This window comes from Crinia signifera, chromosome 6 (genome assembly GCF_055691185.1).
Source record: "Crinia signifera chromosome 6, ASM5569118v1, whole genome shotgun sequence".
NCBI classification, from domain to species: Eukaryota; Metazoa; Chordata; class Amphibia; order Anura; family Myobatrachidae; genus Crinia; species Crinia signifera.
Genome location: NC_139222.1, coordinates 25,020,227 through 25,043,260, shown reverse-complemented (window position 1 = coordinate 25,043,260; position 23,034 = coordinate 25,020,227). Strand labels below are relative to the sequence as shown.

The window sequence follows — 23,034 nt, the reverse complement described above, 5'->3', positions numbered from 1 at the left end:
CTGAGATAGCTGTAAAGCTGTATTACCAGAACAAGGAAAATACTGTATGCAATAAGTGATTATTCCTCACCTGTGCTGATATCTGTAGAGATTTCCTCCTTCTTACACTGCTGGTCACCCCTCATATATGTTTCTTCTGTCTCTGTATCTTCTTTCTTATCAGACACATAAGACTCTTCTCTTATCTTCATATACGTTACATACGTCTCTTCTTCCTCTGTGTCTTCTGCCTTAATGTCAGTCACATACGTCTCTTCTTCTCCCTTTATTACTTCAACCTTAATATCAGACATATCTTCACATTGAACCTACAAATAAATATCACATAAATAATGTCTGACAGTATTGAGATTACACAATAGATTACTGATGTATAAGACACACACACACCTGTTGCAATTCATATAGCGACAGTCACTTTGGTATATTGGGGAGACCCTTATTCCCACCTACCTGATCCTCCTGTGGGGTCCTGGGAGTCTCCTCTGTACAGTGCTGGGAATACAGAGGACGGGGACATCTCTCTGGGGTATTGCTGTTACTGGGCCCATCTGTAGGAGACACGCAGTGACTGAGGACATGGTATATATGTGATTATCCTGGTAATACAGAGGACGGGGACATCTCTCTGGGGTATCTCTGTTACTGGGCCCATCTGTAGGAGACACGCAGTGACTGGAGGACATTGTATATATGTGATTATCCTGGGAATACAGAGGACGGGGACATCTCTCTGGGATATCTGTTACTGGGCCCATCTGTAGGAGACACGCAGTGACTGAGGACATGGTATATATGTGATTATCCTGGGAATACAGAGGACGGGGACATCTCTCTGGGGTATCTCTGTTACTGGGCCCATCTGTAGGAGACATGCAGTGACTGAGGACATGGTATATATGTGATTATCCTGGGAATACAGAGGACGGGGACATCTCTCTGGGGTATCTCTGTTACTGGGCCCATCTGTAGGAGACACACAGTGACTGAGCACATGGTGTATATGTGATTATCCTGGGAATACAAAGGACGGGGACATCTCTCTGGGGTATCTCTGTTACTGGGCCCATCTGTAGGAGACACACAGTGACTGAGGACATGGTATATATGTGATTATCCTGGGAATACAGAGGACGGGGACATCTCTCTGGGGTATCTCTGTTACTGGGCCCATCTGTAGGAGACACGCAGTGACAGAGGACATGGTATATATGTGATTATCCTGGGAATACAGAGGACGGGGACATCTCTCTGGGGTATTGCTGTTACTGGATCCATCTATAGGAGACACACAGTGACTGAATATATTGTACATGTGGATTAGCAGATGATGTGTATATAGGGGCCCCAATACCTGCTCTCCCCTGTACAATAACATGAAGTCTCGTCTTACCCAGTGATGTGAGGGGCCGGTGATTCTCCATCATAACATTTCTGCACAGACCCTTGTGTTCCTCTATATACTCCTCCTCCTGGATGGAGAGATAGACAGTGACATCCTGACACCTTCTAGGAAACTGCACACACAGTGATACAGTCATCACCCAGACACATCCCCCGGTGTTACTGTATAATATCCCATTCCCAGCAGTCACTTCTCCGGTTACATCCCCCAGTGTTACTGTAGAATGCCCCATTCCCAGCAGTCACCTCTCCGGTCACATCCCCCGGTGTTACTGTATAATGACCCATTCCCAGCTGTCACCTCTCCGGTCACATCCCCCGGTGTTACTGTATAATGCCCCATTCCCAGCAGTCACATCCCCCAGTGTTACTGTAGAATGCCCCATTCCCAGCAGTCACCTCTCCGGTCACATCCCCCGGTGTTACTGTATAATGACCCATTCCCAGCTGTCACCTCTCCGGTCACATCCCCCGGTGTTACTGTATAATGCCCCATTCCCAGCAGTCACCTCTCCGGTCACCTCCCCCGGTGTTACTGTATAATGCCCTATTCCCAGCAGTCACCTCTCCTGTCAGCAGCTGGATGATCTTGTCGGTGAGTTCCAGGATCTTCTGCTCCTTGTCTCTCCCATGTATCAGTGAGTGAGGTGGAGGCACTGTGATGGAACTCTGGGTCCTGCTCAGTTCTCCTGACACACAGGGATGGCAACTCAGTGTCTCATGGTCACTGGATGTCTTCTTCACTACTATGTAACCCTGTGTATTGGAAAATACACTATCACTGCATTCACTCCCAGTACCCTCTCTTATTGCTATGTGATGTCACCTCTAAGATCCACTAGTCAGGTCACTGTAGTATTAATAGATCAATGATATCACTGACACTCTCAAATCCCCGCACCTCCATAGTGATGTCCCTGTATTATTACTATAGATATAAGTGATGTTACAGTGACGCTCCCAGATCCCCTCACCTCCCCAGTCACGTCCCTGTATTATTACTATAGATATAAGTGATGTCACAGTGACGCTCCCAGATCCCCTCTTCAGTCATGTCCCTATATTATTACTATAGATATAAGTGATGTCACAGTGAGGCTCCCAGATCCCCTCACCTCCCTGTATTATTACTATAGATATAAGTGATGTCACAGTGACGCTCCCAGATCCCCTCACCTCCCCAGTCACGTCCCTGTATTATTACTATAGATATAAGTGATGTCAGTGACACTCCCAGATCCCCTCACCTCCCCAGTCACCTCCCTGTATTATTACTATAGATATAAGTGATGTCACAGTGACACTCCCAGATCCCCTCACCTCCCCAGTCACGTCCCTGTATTATTACTATAGATATAAGTGACGCTCCCAGATCCCCTCACCTCCCCAGTCACGTCCCTGTATTATTACTATAGATATAAGTGATGTCACAGTGACACTCCCAGATCCCCTCACCTCCCCAGTCACGTCCCTGTATTATTACTATAGATATAAGTGATGTCACAGTGACACTCCCAGATCCCCTCACCTCCCCAGTCACGTCCCTGTATTATTACTATAGATATAAGTGATGTTACAGTGACGCTCCCAGATCCCCTCACCTCCCCAGTCACGTCCCTGTATTATTACTATAGATATAAGTGATGTCACAGTGACACTCCCAGATCCCCTCACCTCCCCAGTCACGTCCCTGTATTATTACTATAGATATAAGTGATGTCACAGTGACGCTCCCAGATCCCCTCACCTCCATAGTGATGTCCCTGTATTATTACTATAGATATAAGTGATGTCACAGTGACACTCTCAGATCCCCTCACCTCCCCAGTCACATCCCTGTATTATTACTATAGATATAAGTGATGTCACAGTGACGCTCCCAGATCCCCGCACCTCCCGAGTCATGTCCCTGTATCATTACTATAGGTATAAGTGATGTCACAGTGACACTCCCAGATCCCCTCACCTCCCCAGTCACGTCCCTGTATTATTACTATAGATATAAGTGATGTTACAGTGACGCTCCCAGATCCCCTCACCTCCCCAGTCACGTCCCTGTATTATTACTATAGATATAAGTGATGTCACAGTGACACTCCCAGATCCCCTCACCTCCCCAGTCACGTCCCTGTATTATTACTATAGATATAAGTGATGTCACAGTGACGCTCCCAGATCCCCTCACCTCCATAGTGATGTCCCTGTATTATTACTATAGATATAAGTGATGTCACAGTGACACTCTCAGATCCCCTCACCTCCCCAGTCACATCCCTGTATTATTACTATAGATATAAGTGATGTCACAGTGACGCTCCCAGATCCCCGCACCTCCCAAGTCATGTCCCTGTATCATTACTATAGGTATAAGTGATGTCACAGTGACACTCCCAGATCCCCTCACCTCCCCAGTCACGTCTCTGTATTATTACTATAGATATAAGTGACGTCACAGTGACGCTCCCAGATCCACTCACCTCCCCAGTCACGTCCCTGTATTATTACTATAGATATAAGTGATGTCACAGTGACGCTCACAGATCCCCTCACCTCCCCAGTCACGTCCCTGTATCATTACTATAGATGTAAGTGATGTCACAGTGACACTTCCAGATCCCCTCACCTCCCCAGTTACGTCGCCGTATTATTACTGTAGATATAAGTGATGTCACAGTGACACTCCCAGATCCCCGCACCTCCCAAGTTATGTCCCTGTATCATTACTATAGGTATAAGTGATGTCACAGTGACTCCCAGATCCACTCACCTCCCCAGTCACGTCCCTGTATTATTACTATAGATATAAGTGATGTCACAGTGACGCTCCCAAATCCCCTCACCTCCCCAGTCACGTCCCTGTATTATTACTATAGATATAAGTGACGTCACAGTGACGCTCACAGATCCCCTCACCTCCCCAGTCACGTCCCTGTATTATTACTATAGATATAAGTGACGTCACAGTGACGCTCACAGATCCCCTCACCTCCCCAGTCACGTCCCTGTATTATTACTATAGATATAAGTGATGTCACAATGACGCTCCCAGACCCCCTCACCTCCCCAGTCACGTCCCTGTATTATTACTATAGATATAGGTGATGTCACAGTGACACTCCCAGACCCCCTCACCTCCCCAGTCACGTCCCTGTATTATTACTATAGATATAAGTGATGTCACAGTGACACTCCCAGATCCCCTCACCTCCCCAGTCACGTCCCTGTATTATTACTATAGATATAAGTGACGTCACAGTGACACTCCCAGCTCCCCTCACCTCCCCTGTCACGTCCCTGTATTATTACTATAGATATAAGTGACGTCACAGTGACACTCCCAGATCCCCTCACCTCCCCAGTCACGTCCCTGTATTATTACTATAGATATAGGTGATGTCACAGTGACACTCCCAGACCCCCTCACCTCCCCAGTCACGTCCCTGTATTATTACTATAGATATAAGTGATGTCACAGTGACACTCCCAGATCCCCTCACCTCCCCAGTCACGTCCCTGTATTATTACTATAGATATAAGTGACGTCACAGTGACACTCCCAGCTCCCCTCACCTCCCCTGTCACGTCCCTGTATTATTACTATAGATATATGTGATGTCACAGTGACGCTCCCAGATCCCCTCACCTCCCCAGTCACGTCCCTGTATTATTACTATAGATATAGGTGATGTCACAGTGACACTCCCAGACCCCCTCACCTCCCCAGTCACGTCCCTGTATTATTACTAAAGATATAAGTGATGTCACAGTGACACTCTCAGATCCCCTCACCTCCCCAGTCACCTCCCTGTATTATTACTATAGATATAAGTAATGTCACAGTGACGCTCCCAGATCCCCTCACCTCCCCAGTCACGTCCCTGTATTATTACTATAGATATAAGTGATGTCACTGTGACGCTCCCAGATCCCCTCACCTCCCCAGTCACGTCCCTGTATTATTACTATAGATATAAGTGATGTCACTGTGACGCTCCCAGATCCCCTCACCTCCCCAGTCACGTCCCTGTATTATTACTATAGATATAAGTGATGTCACTGTGACGCTCCCAGATACCCTCACCTCCCCAGTCACGTCCCTGTATTATTACTATAGATATAAGTGATGTCACAGTGACGCTCCCAGATCCCCTCACCTCCCTGTATTATTACTATAGATAGAAGTGATGTCACAGTGACACTCCCAGATCCCCTCACCTGCCCAGTCCCATCCCTGTATTATTACTATAGATATAAGTGATGTCACTGTGACGCTCCCAGATCCCCTCACCTCCCCGGTCACCTCCCTGTATTATTACTATAGATATATGTGATGTCACAGTGACACTCCCAGGTCCCCTCACCTCCCCAGTCAGCAGGTAGATGATCTCCAGGGTGATATTTAGTATCCTCTCAGTCATGTGACTCTGCTCCTTGTCCATCCTCAGGGAATCAGTGACGTGTCTCATCCTCACGTGATGTCTAGTAAACACTCTGTGTCCTCACCGCTCCGTTGTCTAGGTGTAAATATAACTACAATAAACACCACACAGTACACATGGAACATATTAGGTAAAGGTGCCCATACACTAGTCCGATTTGGGCCAATTTCACCCGATCCCGATGGAACGGGCTGAGAAATCGGATGTGTTTGACGTCCGCCTTGGGTTGGATTCACATCGGACCTGAGCAGGAGGTCGGACCTGCTGCCCACCCGCCGACTCGGCCCTCCTCCTGGTGGCAGGGAATGGGGTTGCATGGGATACATTGTATGTGAAAGGACAGTGTGTGATGCATCGCATGCAGGTCCCAGGTGGCTCGGAGGGGTCGCATGGCCATACACTGCTGCGATACATCCCAATAGTGTATGGCCACCATAAGAGAAATCCACACAGAGGCACAACAGCTGCCTCTAATGTTTCTGCACATATAAATATACATCATACAGAGAACAATGGCCACATGTACAGTATAAGCGCTATAGTATACCACTACAACGTTCATTGTAGTACATGGTTATCTCAAATTCATTGTAATGGGGCACCAAAGGCTGCTCGCCCTGTATAATCATCATACAACTACTACTAAGAAGATATCAGAGACTAAAAACCCTAAAAAATTTTTTATATCTAATTAAAGTTTTGTAACAGGACAACAAAAGCTGCTCCCTGATAATAATAATAACAATAATAATAATAATAACAAAATACAAAGCAGAGGCTGCTCAACTACAAAATAATAACACCACACAAGAGGCTGCTCCCCCTGTATACTACTTGTAACATTACACAACAGGCTGCTCCCCCTGTATAATACTTGTAACAGGACACCACAGGCCGATCCCCTGTATATCATTTGTAACAGGACGCCACAGGTGTCTCACACCACAGACCACTCCCCCTGCATAAATAGGATGCCACAGCCCACTCCCCCTGCATTAACAGGATGCCACAGGCCGCTCCACCTGTATAAAAAGGACACCACAAGGCTCTCCCCAAGTATAAACACCACACCAGAGGCTGCTCCCCATTTAACATTTGTAACAGGACACCACAGGCCACTCCCCCTGTATAAACAGGATGCTACAAGTCACTCCCCCTGTATAAACAGGAGACCAGAGGCCACTCACACCACAGGGCACTCCAACTGCATAAACTGGACACCACAGACCGTCCCCCCCCCCCCCTGAATAACAGGCCGTGTGCCCCCCCCCCCCCTGTGTAGCAGGCTGCTCCACCCATGTAACAGACATCCACAGGCCGCTCCCTTTCTGTGTAACATGCCGCAGGCCGCTCCCCCTGTGTAACAGGAAGCCGCAGGCTGCTCCCCCCTGTATAACAGGACACCACAGGCTGCTCCCCCTGTATAACAGGACGCCACAGGCCACTCCCCCTATATAACAGGACCCCACAGGCCACTCCCCCTATATAACAGGACACCACAGGCCGCTCCCCCTGTATAACAGGACGCCGCTGGTCGCTCCCCCTATATAACAGGACGCCGCTGGCCACTCCCCTCTGTATAACAGGACACCACAGGCCGCTCCTCCTGTATAACAGAACACCACAGGCCGCTCCCCCTGTATAACAGGAACCACAGGTCGCTACCCCTGTATAAAAGGGCACCACAGCCTGCTCCACCTGTATAACAGGACACCACTTGCTGCTCCCCTTGTATAACACCAGGGCAGCACAATACCATCACCTGCTGCCAGATACAGCAATGTCTTCTCTCGGTCCCCCGTAACTTAATCACCGTGGCTGCTGGAAGTGAGAGGCCTCCGGTAAGATCAGCAGCGCTGCCCCAGCAGGGAGACGAGATCCTGCCGCCACTGACGCGGGGATTGGTCTTCGGGAAAATGGCCGCCGCTCCTTCACACAGGGGACATTCTTTATGGAGCCTTACTAGGCGTCGTATTTACAGCACCGAATCTATCAGCCACCGGTGACCGCACCTCACAGAACTCTCGCTCTATGCATTCTATCAATGCAATTGGCGCTTCTATGAGTCCTGTAGTGATGTCTCATTGTGTGTCCTCATACAGCGGCGGCCATTTTGTTGTGGGCTGTACTCAGCTCCCAGACTCCCCCGCGGCTGTAGCCAAAGTGTATTTCCTGTGTGGGGCAGAGTGGGAGGAGCTGTGTTACCAGGGAAACGTCCCTTCCTGGTGTGCATGGCAGGCAGGAGGGAGAGTGCTGCAGCTGGCACCAGGTGACCCCAGGTATTATACTGCTAGTAACAGCATAGTAGTGATTGCTGGGTGTGAGCCATAAGGGCACTTACAGGGGAGCTGCTGCTCTACTCACACAGGCTGCAGTATAACACCAGGTGTCAGAGCCAGCTTCTTGGCATCCTAGGCAAAACTAATGCCCCCCCCCCCCCCCCCCCCCCCCCGAGTAGAGTTGCTAGTCGACCAATAGCGGTATTCAGGAGGAGGAGCCGCGCAATGTAGACAAACGCAACGTGCGGCTTCTCCTGACAGTCCGCACTGGCTCGGGTTTTGGTTTGTTATTTTTTCTTCTTACCTGGATGCTACTTGGAACGAAGCGGACCGATCTACGCCGGAGGAGCCTTGTAAGTATCATTTCCTTCCACAGGTACCCCCTGGATTTCTTCAGGACCAGCAGGGCAGATGGATGCAGACTTACCTACGGGGTCAAGATAGGGGGCTTTTGTCCCCTGTATATTTGGAACCAGGTCCGGCTCAATGAGCCCTGGGCTGGTTATGCTCAAGAGGGGGGACCCCACGCCTTTTTTTAATTTTCTTTTTTAACACAAAATCGCACATTTTCATGACTAAAAATCGCACATTATCGCACTTTTTTGCCCGGTAATATGCAAATTCTCGGCAAAAAATGCGATTTTAAAAAATGCGATAATGTGCAAGTTTGGAATGTGACTAAAAATCTCATCCCATTAAATGTCACCCATGGAGTCTTCTTGCACACTGATCGCTCATGTCACTGTAACCATGGGAATAAATCACAGCAGCAATAGAACTGGAACATCAGCACCTGTAAATACTCTGTTTGTTGTATCACTGTCTCCTTTGTAAAGCGCAACAGAATATGCTGCGCTGTATAAGAAACTGTTAATAAATAAATGATAGATGCAGTCAGTCAGCCAATCAGATGTGGCCTCCTGTATTACATGTTAGTAATTTGCACCAAGTGTGGGGAAGCTGCAAGTAATCAGCCCTGTAATAGACACAGATTACACTCTGGCCACATCTGCAGGACCCTCCGCCCCTATAGTGTGAGGAGGCGTACACTCAGTCATCACTGATACACCTATGTGTAATGCACACGTGGTAAGAAAATGACCAGAATGCATATGTGCCTATCTCTACATGTGCCACTATACAGATGGAGCCAGATTTCCTGCGCTGGCGAGAATCGCTCCATCTGACGGGGAGGCGCGTCCCCGCCGTTTGGCGGAATCCCCGCCTGTCTCCTCTTCAGGGAGACAGTGAGGGTTAGGGGGGGTCCAGGGAGGCAGCGTGGAGCGGCAGTGAGCTCAGTCGGAACGGGGCGTGTAAGCCCCCCTTTCCGGAGGATAGCGGAGGCTGGCGATTCTTTCACAGCACCAGGCTCAATGAGCTGCGCTCCATCTGTATCACCAGCCCAACGTAGGGATTACACAGTGCAACCGGAAAGTATTCACAGCGCTTCACTTTTTCAACATTTTGTTATGTTACAGACGTATTTTAAAATGGAATAAATTAATTTTTTCCTTCAAGATTCTACAAACAAAATTATAACATTATTGGAGATTTTTGATAATTTATTTAATATAAAAAGCTAAGAAATCACATGTACATAAGTATTCACAGCCTTTACTCAGCATCTTTGACCGCAATTACAGCCTCACGTCTTTTTGACTATGATGCCACAAGCTTGGCACCTTTCTTTGGGCAGTTTTGCCCATTGCTCTTTGCAGCACCTCCCAAGCTCCATCAGGTCGGATGGGAAGTGTCGGTACACAGCCATTTTCAGATCTCTCCAGAGATGTTAAATTGGATTCAAGTCTGGGCCACTCAGGAACATTCACAGAGGTGTCCTGAAGCCACTCCTTTGATATCTTGGCTGTGTGCTTAGGCTCGTTGTCCTGCTGAAGGAAAAACCATTGCCCCAGTCTGAGGTCAAGAGTGCGCTGGAGAAAGTTTACATCCAGGATATCTCCGTACATCGCTGCATTCATCTTTCCTTCTATACTATTCATGGAAATCTCCAGCGGGGCTACCATTTGCTTTTTACTAAAGGAGTGGCTTCTGTCTGGCCACTCTACCATATAGGCCTGATTGGTGGATTGCTGCAGAGATGGTTGTCCTTCTGGAAGGTTCTTCTCTCTCCACAGAGGAATGCTGTAGCTCAGGGGTCCTCAAACTATTTTGCTCTGGGACCCATCAGACAAAATAATAATGACAGGACCCCAGCAAGTTACTGCAGAAGGTCGTCACATCATATGTGTAGTCAGCAGACAGCACATACATGGCGGCATTGTGGAGAAAGAAAATGATGTGAGGAGTCTAAAATAACAGACAATTCAGCAGATATTTAGACTCCTTCAATCACTGACTGAGATTAGAAAAGTCATCAGCCTGATGGTCAACAACATGGAGTCGTGACCCCATGCTGAGAAGGTTGGGACCCACTTTGTTGTCAGGACCAATGTTCCCTCTAATTTTATGAAGGCTGTGTGCTGCAAAAGATTTTGGCTGTGCAACTTTGGAAGGAAATTTTATTTTTTGTGCGTCACATATATAACTGGAAAAAGACGTTCAGCATTTGTGTTAACTTTGCTTCAAAATGATATTAAACATTTAAACATTCAAAACACAGCACACATTGTAGTTAATGGGTGAGACACACATTAATTGAGTCCACAACTGCAAAAAGGGACCACTGCTGCTTTGTGCGCTCTGCTTTAATGTCTGTGCGCACGCTCGTCGAGTTGTGTGCGCGCGCACGCGTGCACAGCTTAGAGGGAACACTGGTCAGGACCCACAGTTTGAGAACCGCTGCTGTAGCTCATTGGGTTCTTGGTCACCTCCCTCACTAGAGCCCTTCTCCACCGACTGCTCAGTTTAGACGACCAGCCAGCTCTAGGAAGAGTCTTGTTGTTTCCGATCTTCCATTTACGGATAATGGAGGCCACTGTGCTCATTGGGACCTTCAAAGCAGCAGATATTTTCAGTTCCCTTCCCCAGATTTGTGCCTCGTCACAGTCCTGTCTCAGAGGTCTACAGACAATTCCTTTGACTTCATGCTTGGTTGTGCTCAGACGTGCACTGTGTAGTGTGGGACCTTATATAGACAGGTGTGCGCCTTTCCAAGTCCTGTCCAATCACCTGAATTTACCACAAGTGGACTCTGATAAAGCTGTAGGAACATCTCAAGGATGATCAGTGGAAACAGGATGCACCTGAGAACAATTTTGAGCTTCATGGCAAAGGCTGTGAATACTTATGTACATGTGATTTCTTCATTTTTTTTACCAAAAATCTCCATAAACCTTTTTCCATGTTGCCATTATGGGGTAGTGTGTGTAAATTTTGAGGGTAAAATTTAATTAATTCCATTTTGGAATATGGCTGGAACATAGCAAAATGTGGAAAAAGTGAATACTTTGGACGGTATATTAGTTTGGAAGCTATATAACACACATGTGGTCTGCTATTACTGTGATACCAATATCTAATAGAATAATGGCTGCAATATATTCCGTACCTCAGTGATGTGTTCCAGTAATACTTAGGAGTACTCACATTACATGTATGTCTGTGGGGGTAATAACATTATCACATGCTATTATACTGTGGGACAGATTTATTGAGCAGCGGCTGATTCTCTGCAGTTTTACCCCAAGATTCCAAACTGCAATAACTATAAATTCAAAACCGTGTGGGTTCTACATGTACTATAAGGGAATATAGCTCTGCGGCTTTCATCAACCCCCAATACTCAGTGATGGTAATATACCTTGGCGTATATTATCTGTAACTAAATCCACTCTGCTTGGTATTTACATTAATCATATACACAGCGGTCACAATATTTAGTATCGATTGTGAGAACATCGGGTCATATGTGCTTTATTTTCGCCTATCATTCATTACCACCGTGAGAAAGGCCGCGGTTACAGCGCTGCACGGTGCCCCGGTGTCTCTGTGGGTCCGGCACTCACACAGTAAGGACACGATAGCACGGTACAACTGCACCTTTATTTTCATACACACTAGTTACATATATAACACACTAACCACTGATAACCCCATATAAGGGTAACATTACACTTCACACAGTTAGGACTAGAACTACTGTAAGAAACACATAAAGGAGGCGTGGCCACGGCTGAGCGCGAGTGAGGACGTGTGAGGCAGCGCTCTCCCCCAGCACCATTCGTTTGAGGTGAACCAGAGCTGCGTGATCCTGCTGGCCGGCGTTCACTTCCTGGTCTCCGTCTCTGACGTGGTGGACGACACGGCGGCTCCCTCGGCTGACGTGGTGGATGACGCGGCGGCTCCCTCGACCCACCAGCGTGTAGTTGGGGAGACGGTGGAGTGAGAGCGGCGGGCCCGGTCTTGTTCGAAGGTGCATTGGAGCCCCTAAAGCTGGGGGAAAGCGGATGTGGCAAGCACTGACCGCAGCATATCAGCGGCGTGTCTGGATACCGCTGGTCCCGGGTAGCACGCATTAACTGGATGCGAGGGAGCACAAGGAGGATACCAGGAAGCCAATATAAGGAGAATGCACAGCAGCTTCAGTGGCACCCAAGTGTGTGCAGTGGGGGTGAGTTGGACGGTTTTATACACATTTTTTAACAAAAGAGCCTGTTTTTCTTGGAGTTAACCAGGTGTATATAAGCAGCAGGGGAGTGAGGTGGTGGAACTGCTGGGCATAACACATTAGTGTGACTCGTGCAGTGGTCTATTTCAGAAGCAGGGACCATCTGCTGTATAAGTACTGTGCAATATCGGTGACTCTGAACTGCCCAGTAGGGCATTTGTGTCAAAGTGTAAAATACAGCATAGGTACCCTGGTATAAATAAAAAAACTCTGCCGGGCAATAACAAAATATCTGGCCTAGGCAATTTTTCTCTGCCAATATGGGTAAAACCGGCACTGCGGCAGCAGCACGCCTGGAAAAATATGCCAGATCCCAGACAGGAAATACATCTCAAACCACGCTCACTACCCCCCAAACCACCCCTTTCAAAAGGGCCGAACCCCACTGCCAACCCCAGACACCACGCTACAACAGATTCTGAATGCTATTAGCAACAGTGAGACGCGATTGTTGGAAAAAATAAATAATGTGCAAACTGATATAATCCAGAGAAAGCAAGATGTGAAAGATATGAAAGACAGGATGAAAGAAGCTGAGAGTCGTGTCTCTAAGCTGGAAGATTCTAATAACAAATTACAGCATTCAGTAGACAAAATGGCGGGCCAAATCCATGAAATTAAATACAAGCTATCGGACTGTGAAGGCAGGCTGCGTCGTAACAATATTAGACTCGTGGGGCTTCCAGAAAGAGCAGAAGGGAGTGATGCAGTAAAATTTGTGGAGCGACTAATAAGTGACAATTACAACATGGCATCATTCTCTGGGCAACTTGCCAACGAAAGGGCGCATAGAGTACCAGCCAAGCCCCCTCAACCAGGAGCACCTCCACGCACCCTGATCTTAAAAATGCTTAACATCCAAGATAGGGACACAGTTTTACGTCTTGCACGTGCAAAAGGCCCGTTGGAGTATGAAGGGACTAAAATATCAGCATTCCCTGACTTTTCATTAGAGGTCCAAAAAAGCAGGACTAACTTTGCAGATATAAAAAAGTGCTTGAGAGAACTTGACTTAAAATATTTTATGTTGTTTCCAGCAAAATTGAAGATCATAATGGAGGGGGAATCCCAAAGAAGCGGGAGAATGGTTAGATAAAAGGGCCCCATCAACATGCCAGCTAGCTCCTTAATATAAGGAATCTTTTGATCTACATGAGTTCATAAATGCCGGGGGGAGAGGGGGAGGAACTGCCTTATTATGTTACCGTGGCTTTGGGATTGTTAGCCTCTGAAACATTAGATTTTTTTCTTTCTATTTTTTTCGGGGGGAGGTGAATATTAAGTATGCCAAGGGAGGGGTGGCATATAGGGAGGGGGTGGGGGGTAAATGTGGTGTTGTCTGTGTAATATTTTTGAAGAAGACAGGGGGGTGCCAGGATGTGATAAACAGCATGTTGGTTCCTGCAGGGATTAAAGGGGGAGCATGGTGTGCATTAGAAATATGTATTTAATAAACAAATGGTCCGTATGTGAACATGGAATACTAGAGGTATGAACGATAAAATAAAGTGCTCCTTGGTCATGCGTCAGATTAGACAAAGCAGCGCGGATATAGCGTGTCTAACAGAAACTCACCTGACAGGAGTAAAACTACAGGTACTTAATATAGCCTGGGTGAGTCACGTATACCATGCTCCCTTTACATCCTCTGCACGGGGTATCTCAATTTTAATTTAAAAAACAGTAGCCTTTATATGCAATAGAGTCAAGGTTGATCCAGGAGGTCGATATATATTTTCTGGATTGTGTTATTAATACTAAACATATGCAATTGCTTACAGTCTATATCCCACCCCCTTTTGCCTTCGATGTGTTGGTCAAAGCCGCTGATTTTGTGGCACTTTTGCTGGAGGTTTCAGCAGTATGTATGGGGGATTTTAATAATGTGCTAGACCCTAAATTAGATAGATGGAAGAAATCTCAGATGGGTAATAGTATCGATAGTAGTTCCAGAAACTTTGGAAACTTTATTAATGATCTGGGATGGGTGGACCCATGGAGAGCTAAAAATCCATATTTGACACAATTCTCGTGTTCTTCTGCATCTTACATGGCTTTTTCCAGAATAGATATGGTTTTGATCACTAGAGAACTGCTGCCATATGTGCTAGAAGTAGGATATAAAACTAGGGGCATTTCAGTCCACTCCCCTCTGCAAATATTATTATTATAATTTTATTTATAAGGCGCCACAAGTGTTTCAATACAGGGAGACAAAACTTGGCATAACATTGAATAAATAACAAAAATACAGTACAAAATAAAGAGCACCACAGTTCAATCTAAATAGAGTTAGAAGATTTTACTGACAAAGGATCCTCTTTGGAAATTCAACGCTACATGGCTAACTAGAATTGAGGCCATGGGAGGGTTAATTGCACAATGGGGTGAGTTTTGGGACATAAATAAAGGTTAGGCATCAGATATGATAACATGGGATGCCTTTAAAGCATATTTAAGAGGTACCCTAAAGAAAAGAACAGGAGAAATCAAAAGAGCAAGTAGATTGAAAATGATGGATCTTGAAAAAGCATGCAATGAATGCGAAGTTAGATACCTGTCCGATGATACCCCCAGTGGCGTAACTATAGCACCGCAGCCCCCGCGGTCGCAAGGGGGGCGCTGTGCATGTGGGGGCGCCGGGGGGCTTCGGTGCAATAGTAATGCCCCCATCCCCCGCAGGCCTACCTGTCTGCGCGTCCCGGCTCCCCTCCTGGCTTCAATCGATTCTATGGAGACGGACCACGATAAAACGGCCGCCCCATAAAGCAGATAGTTCTCTGAAACTGTCTGCGGTATGGGGGCGGCCATTTTATCGTGTTCCGTCTGCATAGAATTAATTGAAGCCAGGAGGGGAGCCGGGACGCGCAGACAGGTAAGCCTGCGGTGATGGGGGAGGCACGGGCGTCCGGGGGAGGGAGGTGCCCCCCCCATTAATGGCAGGGGGCTCCCCAAACCAAGCTACGCCACTGGATACCCCTGAAACAAAAACAGCTTGGGATTCTGCCAGAGAAAAGTGTCTTGATTATATAAAAACTGAAAATATAAAATGTATTAAATATAATTCACAGAGGCTATATGCTAATTCTGATAAAGCAGGCAGCTATTTAGCATATTTGGCCCATGTAGATAACCACACAAACTCCATCCATAAGATCCTTGATAAGAATGGGGTAATGCAATATAAAACAGGAGATATAGGTGCAGTATTTAAAGATTTCTTTAATACACTGTATACATCAAACTCTTACTTTTAAGTAACATTAAGCTGCCAACGCTGCAGGAGGAGGATAGAAGTGACCTAGAAGCCCCCATAAAACTATAAGAGGTCCCCATTAAAGCACTGCCGGGGGGAGGGGGTAAGGCCCTGGGCCTAGACAGTATACCCTTTGATGTTTATAAAAAATGTGGCGTTTTTTGCTCCCTTGTTGTTGGAGTTAAGTACAGGGGAATAGGACGGTAGTTCCCACGAGATTCCTCTTAATCAACAGCAGACGGAGACTGTCAGCCCTATTCAGCGGCAGCCGCCGGAGCGTGGGACGGCTGCAGCACGACAATTTGTAAGATTATTTTTTACATATGGCCCCCAAAGGATTTTTTCCCCATACAAACGGCCCTTGGCACAAAAAAAGGTCCCCTACCCCTGCATTAGGAGAATGTCTTTATTTATACAAGTCCTATTGATGAAAAAAATAGAAAGGATACCTTGTTTATACCTAAATAGGCTTCACAATATTGGGCAATTGCCTTAATGGAGTTTAACAAGGAAGATTTATTACCACATACAATTTATATAGTAATTGATACATTTGTATCCAATCACACTGTACTGCTGGCAAGGTGCCCAGACAGTTATAAAGAGCAACAATTGTTTGATGGTGTGGAATTTGTTATATATTTTGAAAGAGCACTGATGACCTCTGCTGGTGGTTGTATGTAAGATGCTTAATACATTTTTGGACCAGAGTCTCAATTTGTGTCAATCTATAGAGGTGCCTGTTGACACAGTGCCCAGACATTGTGTAGAACAACTGTGTGGTTATTGCGCAGTGTCAGATTTTTTCTATATTATGTGTCCTTAAAGAACACTATTGACTCTGCTGGTATTTACCTTATATGACACTAGTGCACACTTATAGATGACCCCCAGTTATTAAATGTTTATCATTATCAATGCCTCTATCGTGGCCGGGTACTCGGCTGTCCTAATATACATTTAATTGTGTCATGTGTATGAGATTGATAAAGTGGCGGCACTGTGAGAACAATGGTCCTACTATTTCTCAAACAATAAATATGACAATGACATTCCTCTAGCCTGCCTAACACGGGTTAGGACACGTGTTTCGCATGTTTAGCTTCCTCAAGCTAGCCAAACGATTGTATCCACGTTTGAACCTATATTCCTATGTCCAGCCAATTGCTGGATCGTTTCAGGTCATGTGGTCTTTTGTAGCCAATCGTATGGCTTATTGTCCGGCATTTTATTGAGGGAACTTCCGCCCTTCCCCAGGCAGGTGTATATTGCTACTCCGTGTGACGTCAAGCCGCTGGTCATGTAACCGCGGCGTCAGGTCACGTGATTGGTCACATGCACGGCTTACACCAATCCCCAAGCGGCAGGACTTCGGCCCAGGTGACTGTGTATTTAATATTCTACCACAGAACCTGTGTGTCTTATAAGTTAGTGTTTTTACACATTAAATTTGTACATTTGCCTGTATTTAACGTACTTGGAATTAATAGTATACAGCGTGTGGCCCAGTCTCTTCCTGCAGTTCTGTGGTTAGAAGGTAGAACCTGTTGCTTACACTTAGTTGTAGTTTTCAGTTATATTCCAAGCAGAATTTGTGATGTGCCCTGTATCATGTATATTTTATGCTGGATATTATCTCTGTTCTAGGATGAGGAGTATATGATAATCCATATATACACATGATGTAATGTACCAGTAGGGTATCCTTTAATATTGGATCCCTATTGGTAAGTGATTAGTGCTCTTGTGAACATGCTCAAACTTGGTGAAATGTAATACAAAAATGTGTGAAAAATAATCAAATAAACGTGAGAGGATATAATAAATTAAATTAGTGTGTCCCTACAATATAGGGTTATGAAATTGTGGTGAGTATACTAGGAGTAACTGGTGACAGGGGGTGTGAATTGCTTAATATGTGCCCTTGTGATGGAAGTGATCTTAAATAAAAGAAAAATTGTTGCAAAAAATGTGATTATTGGGTGAAATTAAGTAATAATTGTGCAATATTAGACAGAATTTTATTCTTTGGTGGAAGATATGTTTGCAGTACCAATTACTGTGGGTGTGTTTGTGCTTTTGTGATGAGATATTGTGTTATTGAATATCCTCTGTGGATGTATTATATTAGCCCATCTCAAGGTATAGTTATGATTTTAGGGGGTCGTATCCCCTGCTGGATTCTACTGCGCTGCTGATTTGGTCTGGTAAGTAAATTGGTAAAAGGGGGTTTCTGGTAAGTATGTTACACTTAATTAAGTAGTTATTGTATTCATAGGTGAAATACATTTCCTGTGATGAATTTATTCCTTGGTAACTGAACTGTACATGTTGGGGGTTCTTGACGCAAAATGGTTGAATGCAGTGATTCTTTTATGAACATCATAAGAAAGGTAAATAACTGTTGTATTCATTTAAGCCTCGGGGTTGTAGGCAATCCATCAGGAGGATCATCTTGGTTTCATTTTTCAGGAGTTCGGCATCCAAGTCTCCTCTGATTCCAAGTTGGATGTGCCTCATGCCAAACACTTTTAAGCCCCTTGGATCGTTGAGATTTCTTTAAGTGCTCTTTTTTCTCCATCATTGATGTTACTTGATTTCCGTTGTTGTTTGGCTAAAAATTTGTCTAGATCTTGTGAGACCAGAGTTTTATGGACCTGGTTCTGTGGACAGATTTTTGCGTCTGGTAGAAATTTTTCTTTATTTTTGATCTGTCAAATGGTTCAGGTGTTGGGAGACATGTGTCATGTTCTATTGATGACGGAGGATATATCTCATTTCCGGATGCTAGATCCTGTAGTATTTCTAGTATTGGCTGGTCACCCTCTTCTAACACCTCCTGACTATAGGAGTCGGGAGGGGTTGTTCATATGACTTGATATACCAGATGATCTAGTGGTGTCATCTCTATTTTGTGTTTTTTGAGGAGAGAATTTTTTTAGGAGGATTTTCCTTGTGAAAAGAATGAGGTCTTTTTCTATGTCAAATCTGTCTACTTGTGAGGATGGCGAGAAGGATAAACCTCGTTTTATGATGGATTCTTGGTTTGTAGGGAGTTCTCTACTGGTTAAATTGATAATCTTCAAGAGGATGGAGATTGCGGTTGTTTTTGGGGAGTTAGGATGTATCATTCCTTGAAACGTCTCCTCTCTCTGGGTTCCTCTCTCCAATCCAGTTATTCCCGTTTTCTTCTTCTTCCCCCCCTGATCTTTCTCCAGGTTCTCTGCCTGGTTTGCGGCCTGTCTCTAAAAAATTTAACCGGGAGAATCTGTTATCAATTGTTTCATTGTCTGAAGAATCAGGTTCTGAGGTTGTATAATTAGAGGTGTTTCCACTTCTGTTTGTGTTTTGTTGGGATCTTCCTGCTCTGATGTTCCATTTAAAGATTTTGTTATTCTGGAAGTCCATTTTATCTCGTTGGAATTTCCTCTTTTTACGTTCGATCATTTCTGTCTCGTAGGTTTCAATCTCGTTTTTGTCATATTAGTTTTGAAAATTGATCTAGTGTTTCATAGTTTGAGTTTTTCCCCCAAAACAATAAATTTCTTGTGAAAGTTGATTTAGAATGATTACGTCATGTTTTACCAGAATTTTTATTAAATCTTGTGAACATTGTAGTAATGTTTTCTCCCATTCTACCTTCAGATTGTGTGAAAACAGAATGGTGTACCAGTGCAGGCTTGAGAAAAAATGAATACTACTAGAACAGTATCTTTTACAATTAAAATTTTAATTCATTAGCTGTAGTTTAAATGATGGAATTCCATATATAAAAAGTTTAAGAAATTTATGAACATACAATAATCAAATCAATAATCATCACTGTATAATTCATCAGTTGTATGGGGCATATTACCAAGCTGACATCAAAAGGTCAATGGTTTCAAGTTTACTCTCAGATGATCCCTGTGCAGGCAACAAGTGTATCCTCACATCAATGCTCACGTTTAATGTAGATCTGCTCATCAAAATGTTATTTTTCTGGTATTTACAAAGTATACATTTATTTATAAAACATTTCCCACACTGTAAGCATGGAAAAGGTCTCTCTGATGTCTAACAAGATGGCATTTATTGCTAAAACATTTCCCACATTCAGCATGGAAATGTTTTCTCACCTGTATGTACCCTCTCATGTGTAACAAGATGTGATTTATGATAAAACGATTTCCCACATTCAGAGCATGAAAATAGTTTCTCACCTGTATGTACCCTCTCATGTTTAGCTAGATTATATTTATTTGTAAAACATTTCCCACATTCAGAACATGAAAATGATTTCTCACCTGTATGTAACCGCTCATGTGTAACAAGACTGGATTTATCGCTATAACATTTCCCACTCAGAACATGAAAATGATTTATCACCTGTATGTAGTCTTTCATGTCTAACATGATGTGATTTATAAGTAAATGATTTCCCACATTCAGAACATGAAAATGGTTTCTCACCTGTATGTACCCTCTCATGTGTAACAAGATTAGATTTTGTTGTAAAACATTTCCCACATTCAGAACATGAAAATGGTTTCTCACCTGTATGTAACCTCTCATGTATAACAAGACTGGAATTATTGCTACAACATTTCCCACACTCAGAACATGAAAATGGTTTCTCACCTGTATGTATCCTCTCATGTATAACAAGACTGTATTTATCCCTATAACATTTCCCACATTCAGAGCATGAAAATGGTTTCTCACCTGTATGTACCCTCTCATGTGTAACAAGATTAGATTTTGTTGTAAAACATTTCCCACATTCAGAACATGAAAATGGTTTCTCACCTGTATGTACCCTCTCATGTATAACAAGACTGGATTTATCACTACAACATTTCCCACACTCAGAACATGAAAATAATTTATCACCTGTATGTAGTCTTTCATGTCTAACATGATGTGATTTATGAGTAAATGATTTCCCGCATTCAGAACATGAAAATGGTTTCTCACCTGTATGTACCCTCTCATGTGTAACAAGATTAGATTTTGATGTAAAACATTTCCCACATTCAGAACATGAAAATGGTTTCTCACCTGTATGTAACCTCTCATGTAGAACAAGACTGGATTTATCGCTATAACATTTCCCACACTCAGAACATGAAAATGGTTTCTCACCTGTATGTACCCTCTCATGTTTAACAAGATTAGATTTTTTTGTAAAACATTTCCCACATTCAGAACATGAAAATGGTTTCTCACCTGTATGTACGCGCTCATGTAGAACAAGACTGGATTTATCGCTATAACATTTCCCACACTCAGAACATGAAAATGGTTTCTCACCTGTATGTACCCTCTCATGTTTAACAAGATTAGATTTTTTTGTAAAACATTTCCCACATTCAGAACATGAAAATGGTTTCTCCCCTGTGTGAGGTCTCTGATGTAAAACGAAATCTGACTGACTTTTAAAACTTTTACCAAACTCAGAACTGGATGATACTGTATCATCTTTATGGTCTGTAATGTGTGTAGTAAGGTCTGAATGATCAGGAGAAGGTTCCTCATGACTAGAGGGACCAGATGACATATCTGCACTGGGAAATGTTGGGTGTGTATTGGGGATAATGGGGTTTTCTTCTGGAGAATCTTGTCTGATGTTCTTATCTTCTAGTATATAATCTGGAGACACAATGAGATCTCCCTCCGAGGTATTCCTGCTTGTGCGCCCATCTACAGGAAACAGATGAATGACAACAGACAGAATTGGTTACATTGAGAAGGAAATGTTCAGTTTAAGTGATAAAACTTCCATGAATGCTGCGCACACACTGGCCCAGAGTGACTGCTCTGACGAATAGCCCCCCCCCCCCCTCGCATGTGCCCAATGCTGGAGAGATCATTGAAAAGATATCTCCAGGGCTCAGGGTGGCTGATCTCATATGACATCAGCCACCCGCCCCCAGCACCGAGCGTCACGCTGGAATTTACATGGGAATGCCCATAAAATGCTGGGCGTTCCCATGGCCCATCACCACCAATGCCCCCAACCGAATGGAGTACAAATCGGGCCCTATGTGTACAGGCGATCTGTCAATCTGCTGTCCGCCCTTATAACCCACTGCAGGAACCGGCGGTGATTGGCAGCTGAAATGGACGGGAGTATGTAAGCGTGCCCACCCAGTTGTGACGTCGATCACAAGGGATCAGGCAGGAGGAGAGGGGAACTTGTAGGGGAGGCCCGCCGATACTGGTAAAGAAGAAAGAGACCTTATCCCCCATCCCCTCTCACCCCCCCCCCCCAGCACCTCATCTTCCCACATCACCTTGCCCCCAGTCACCTCCCCTTTCCACTCCCACCCTTTCCTACTTATTGCTCTCTCCCAGTCCCCTTCTCTCTCTCTCTCCTCCACCCCATCTGCCCCCCACCCCCCCTCTCTTCTCTTTCTCTGTCCTATCTCCTTATCTCTGCCCCTAGTCTCTCTCTCATTACCTCCTTTTCCAGGTACTATACTATAGCCACTTTGGATTGAAAGTATCATTCATCTATTTTATCAATGTAAAATAATTGGCTTCTGGCTACTGAGCTGCGTATATGCACCTCACAGGATCAGCACTACTGATGGTGGTACGGGTCTGTTCTGTCAGCATACACACGGTGGGATATGAATGCAAAAACGAGAGTTACGGTAGACCTACCTTAGGTTAACTCTTTTTCTTCGAGGTCCATGGTAACCACAGGGTGACATCGGGGATGTCTCAAAGCCGTATTTAAAGGGAGAAAATTTGCCTGAGGTGTCAGAAGAACCCGACGACCAAAGGAAGCATCCTGGGAGGTGAACGTGTCAAATGCATAGAACTTAACATAGATCTCCATTAACCGATCCGAATGAGGAAATTGGGCTGTAATCACTTTTTGAAAAAACGTCCCTAGTTTTTGCTACTGGTTCTGGCTCTTTGGAGTCAGACAATAAAACTAAACAGATTGCCTCAATGAGGGCTGGTACGTCCATAGCCTGCAATGCTGGGGTTCCCTCTGGGAAAATAGGAACCTCATCCTTGTGGTCATTATCAGCATTA

General features: G+C 44.8%; 2 protein-coding genes across 2 annotated transcripts in view; both read right to left on the bottom strand.

Moving 5' to 3' along the window:
- Positions 1-1,055: 1,055 nt before the first annotated feature.
- Positions 1,056-8,089, bottom strand: LOC146010216 (oocyte zinc finger protein XlCOF29-like). The gene is made up of 5 exons (XM_083151250.1): positions 7,606-8,089; positions 5,766-5,918; positions 1,969-2,160; positions 1,394-1,472; positions 1,056-1,278 (listed from the first exon to the last, which is right to left on the bottom strand). Exons 2-5 carry the CDS (start codon positions 5,868-5,870, stop codon positions 1,058-1,060), a joined length of 597 nt encoding a protein of 198 aa, XP_083007376.1. The 5' UTR covers positions 5,871-5,918; positions 7,606-8,089; the 3' UTR covers positions 1,056-1,057.
- A 12,110-nt stretch (positions 8,090-20,199) lies between these two features.
- Positions 20,200-23,034, bottom strand: part of LOC146010220 (uncharacterized) — a 137,929-nt gene continuing 135,094 nt past the window's right edge. The window contains exon 10 of the mRNA XM_083151256.1: positions 20,200-21,399. Coding sequence (XP_083007382.1) covers positions 20,333-21,399 — 1,067 coding nt within the window. The 3' untranslated portion in view covers positions 20,200-20,332. The remainder of the gene's footprint in view (positions 21,400-23,034) is intronic.

Excerpts from the sequence above, each read along its gene's own strand:
- LOC146010216 (XM_083151250.1), bottom strand. The coding sequence starts at position 5,870 with ATGAGACACGTCACTGATTCCCTGAGGATGGACAAGGAGCAGAGTCAC. Across the intron at positions 2,161-5,765 it reads TCTACCTGCTGACTGGGGAG|GGTTACATAGTAGTGAAGAA; the intron begins GTGAGGGGACCT and ends TCCAATACACAG. Across the intron at positions 1,279-1,393 it reads CCGGCCCCTCACATCACTGG|ATGGATCCAGTAACAGCAAT; the intron begins GTAAGACGAGAC and ends TGTCTCCTATAG.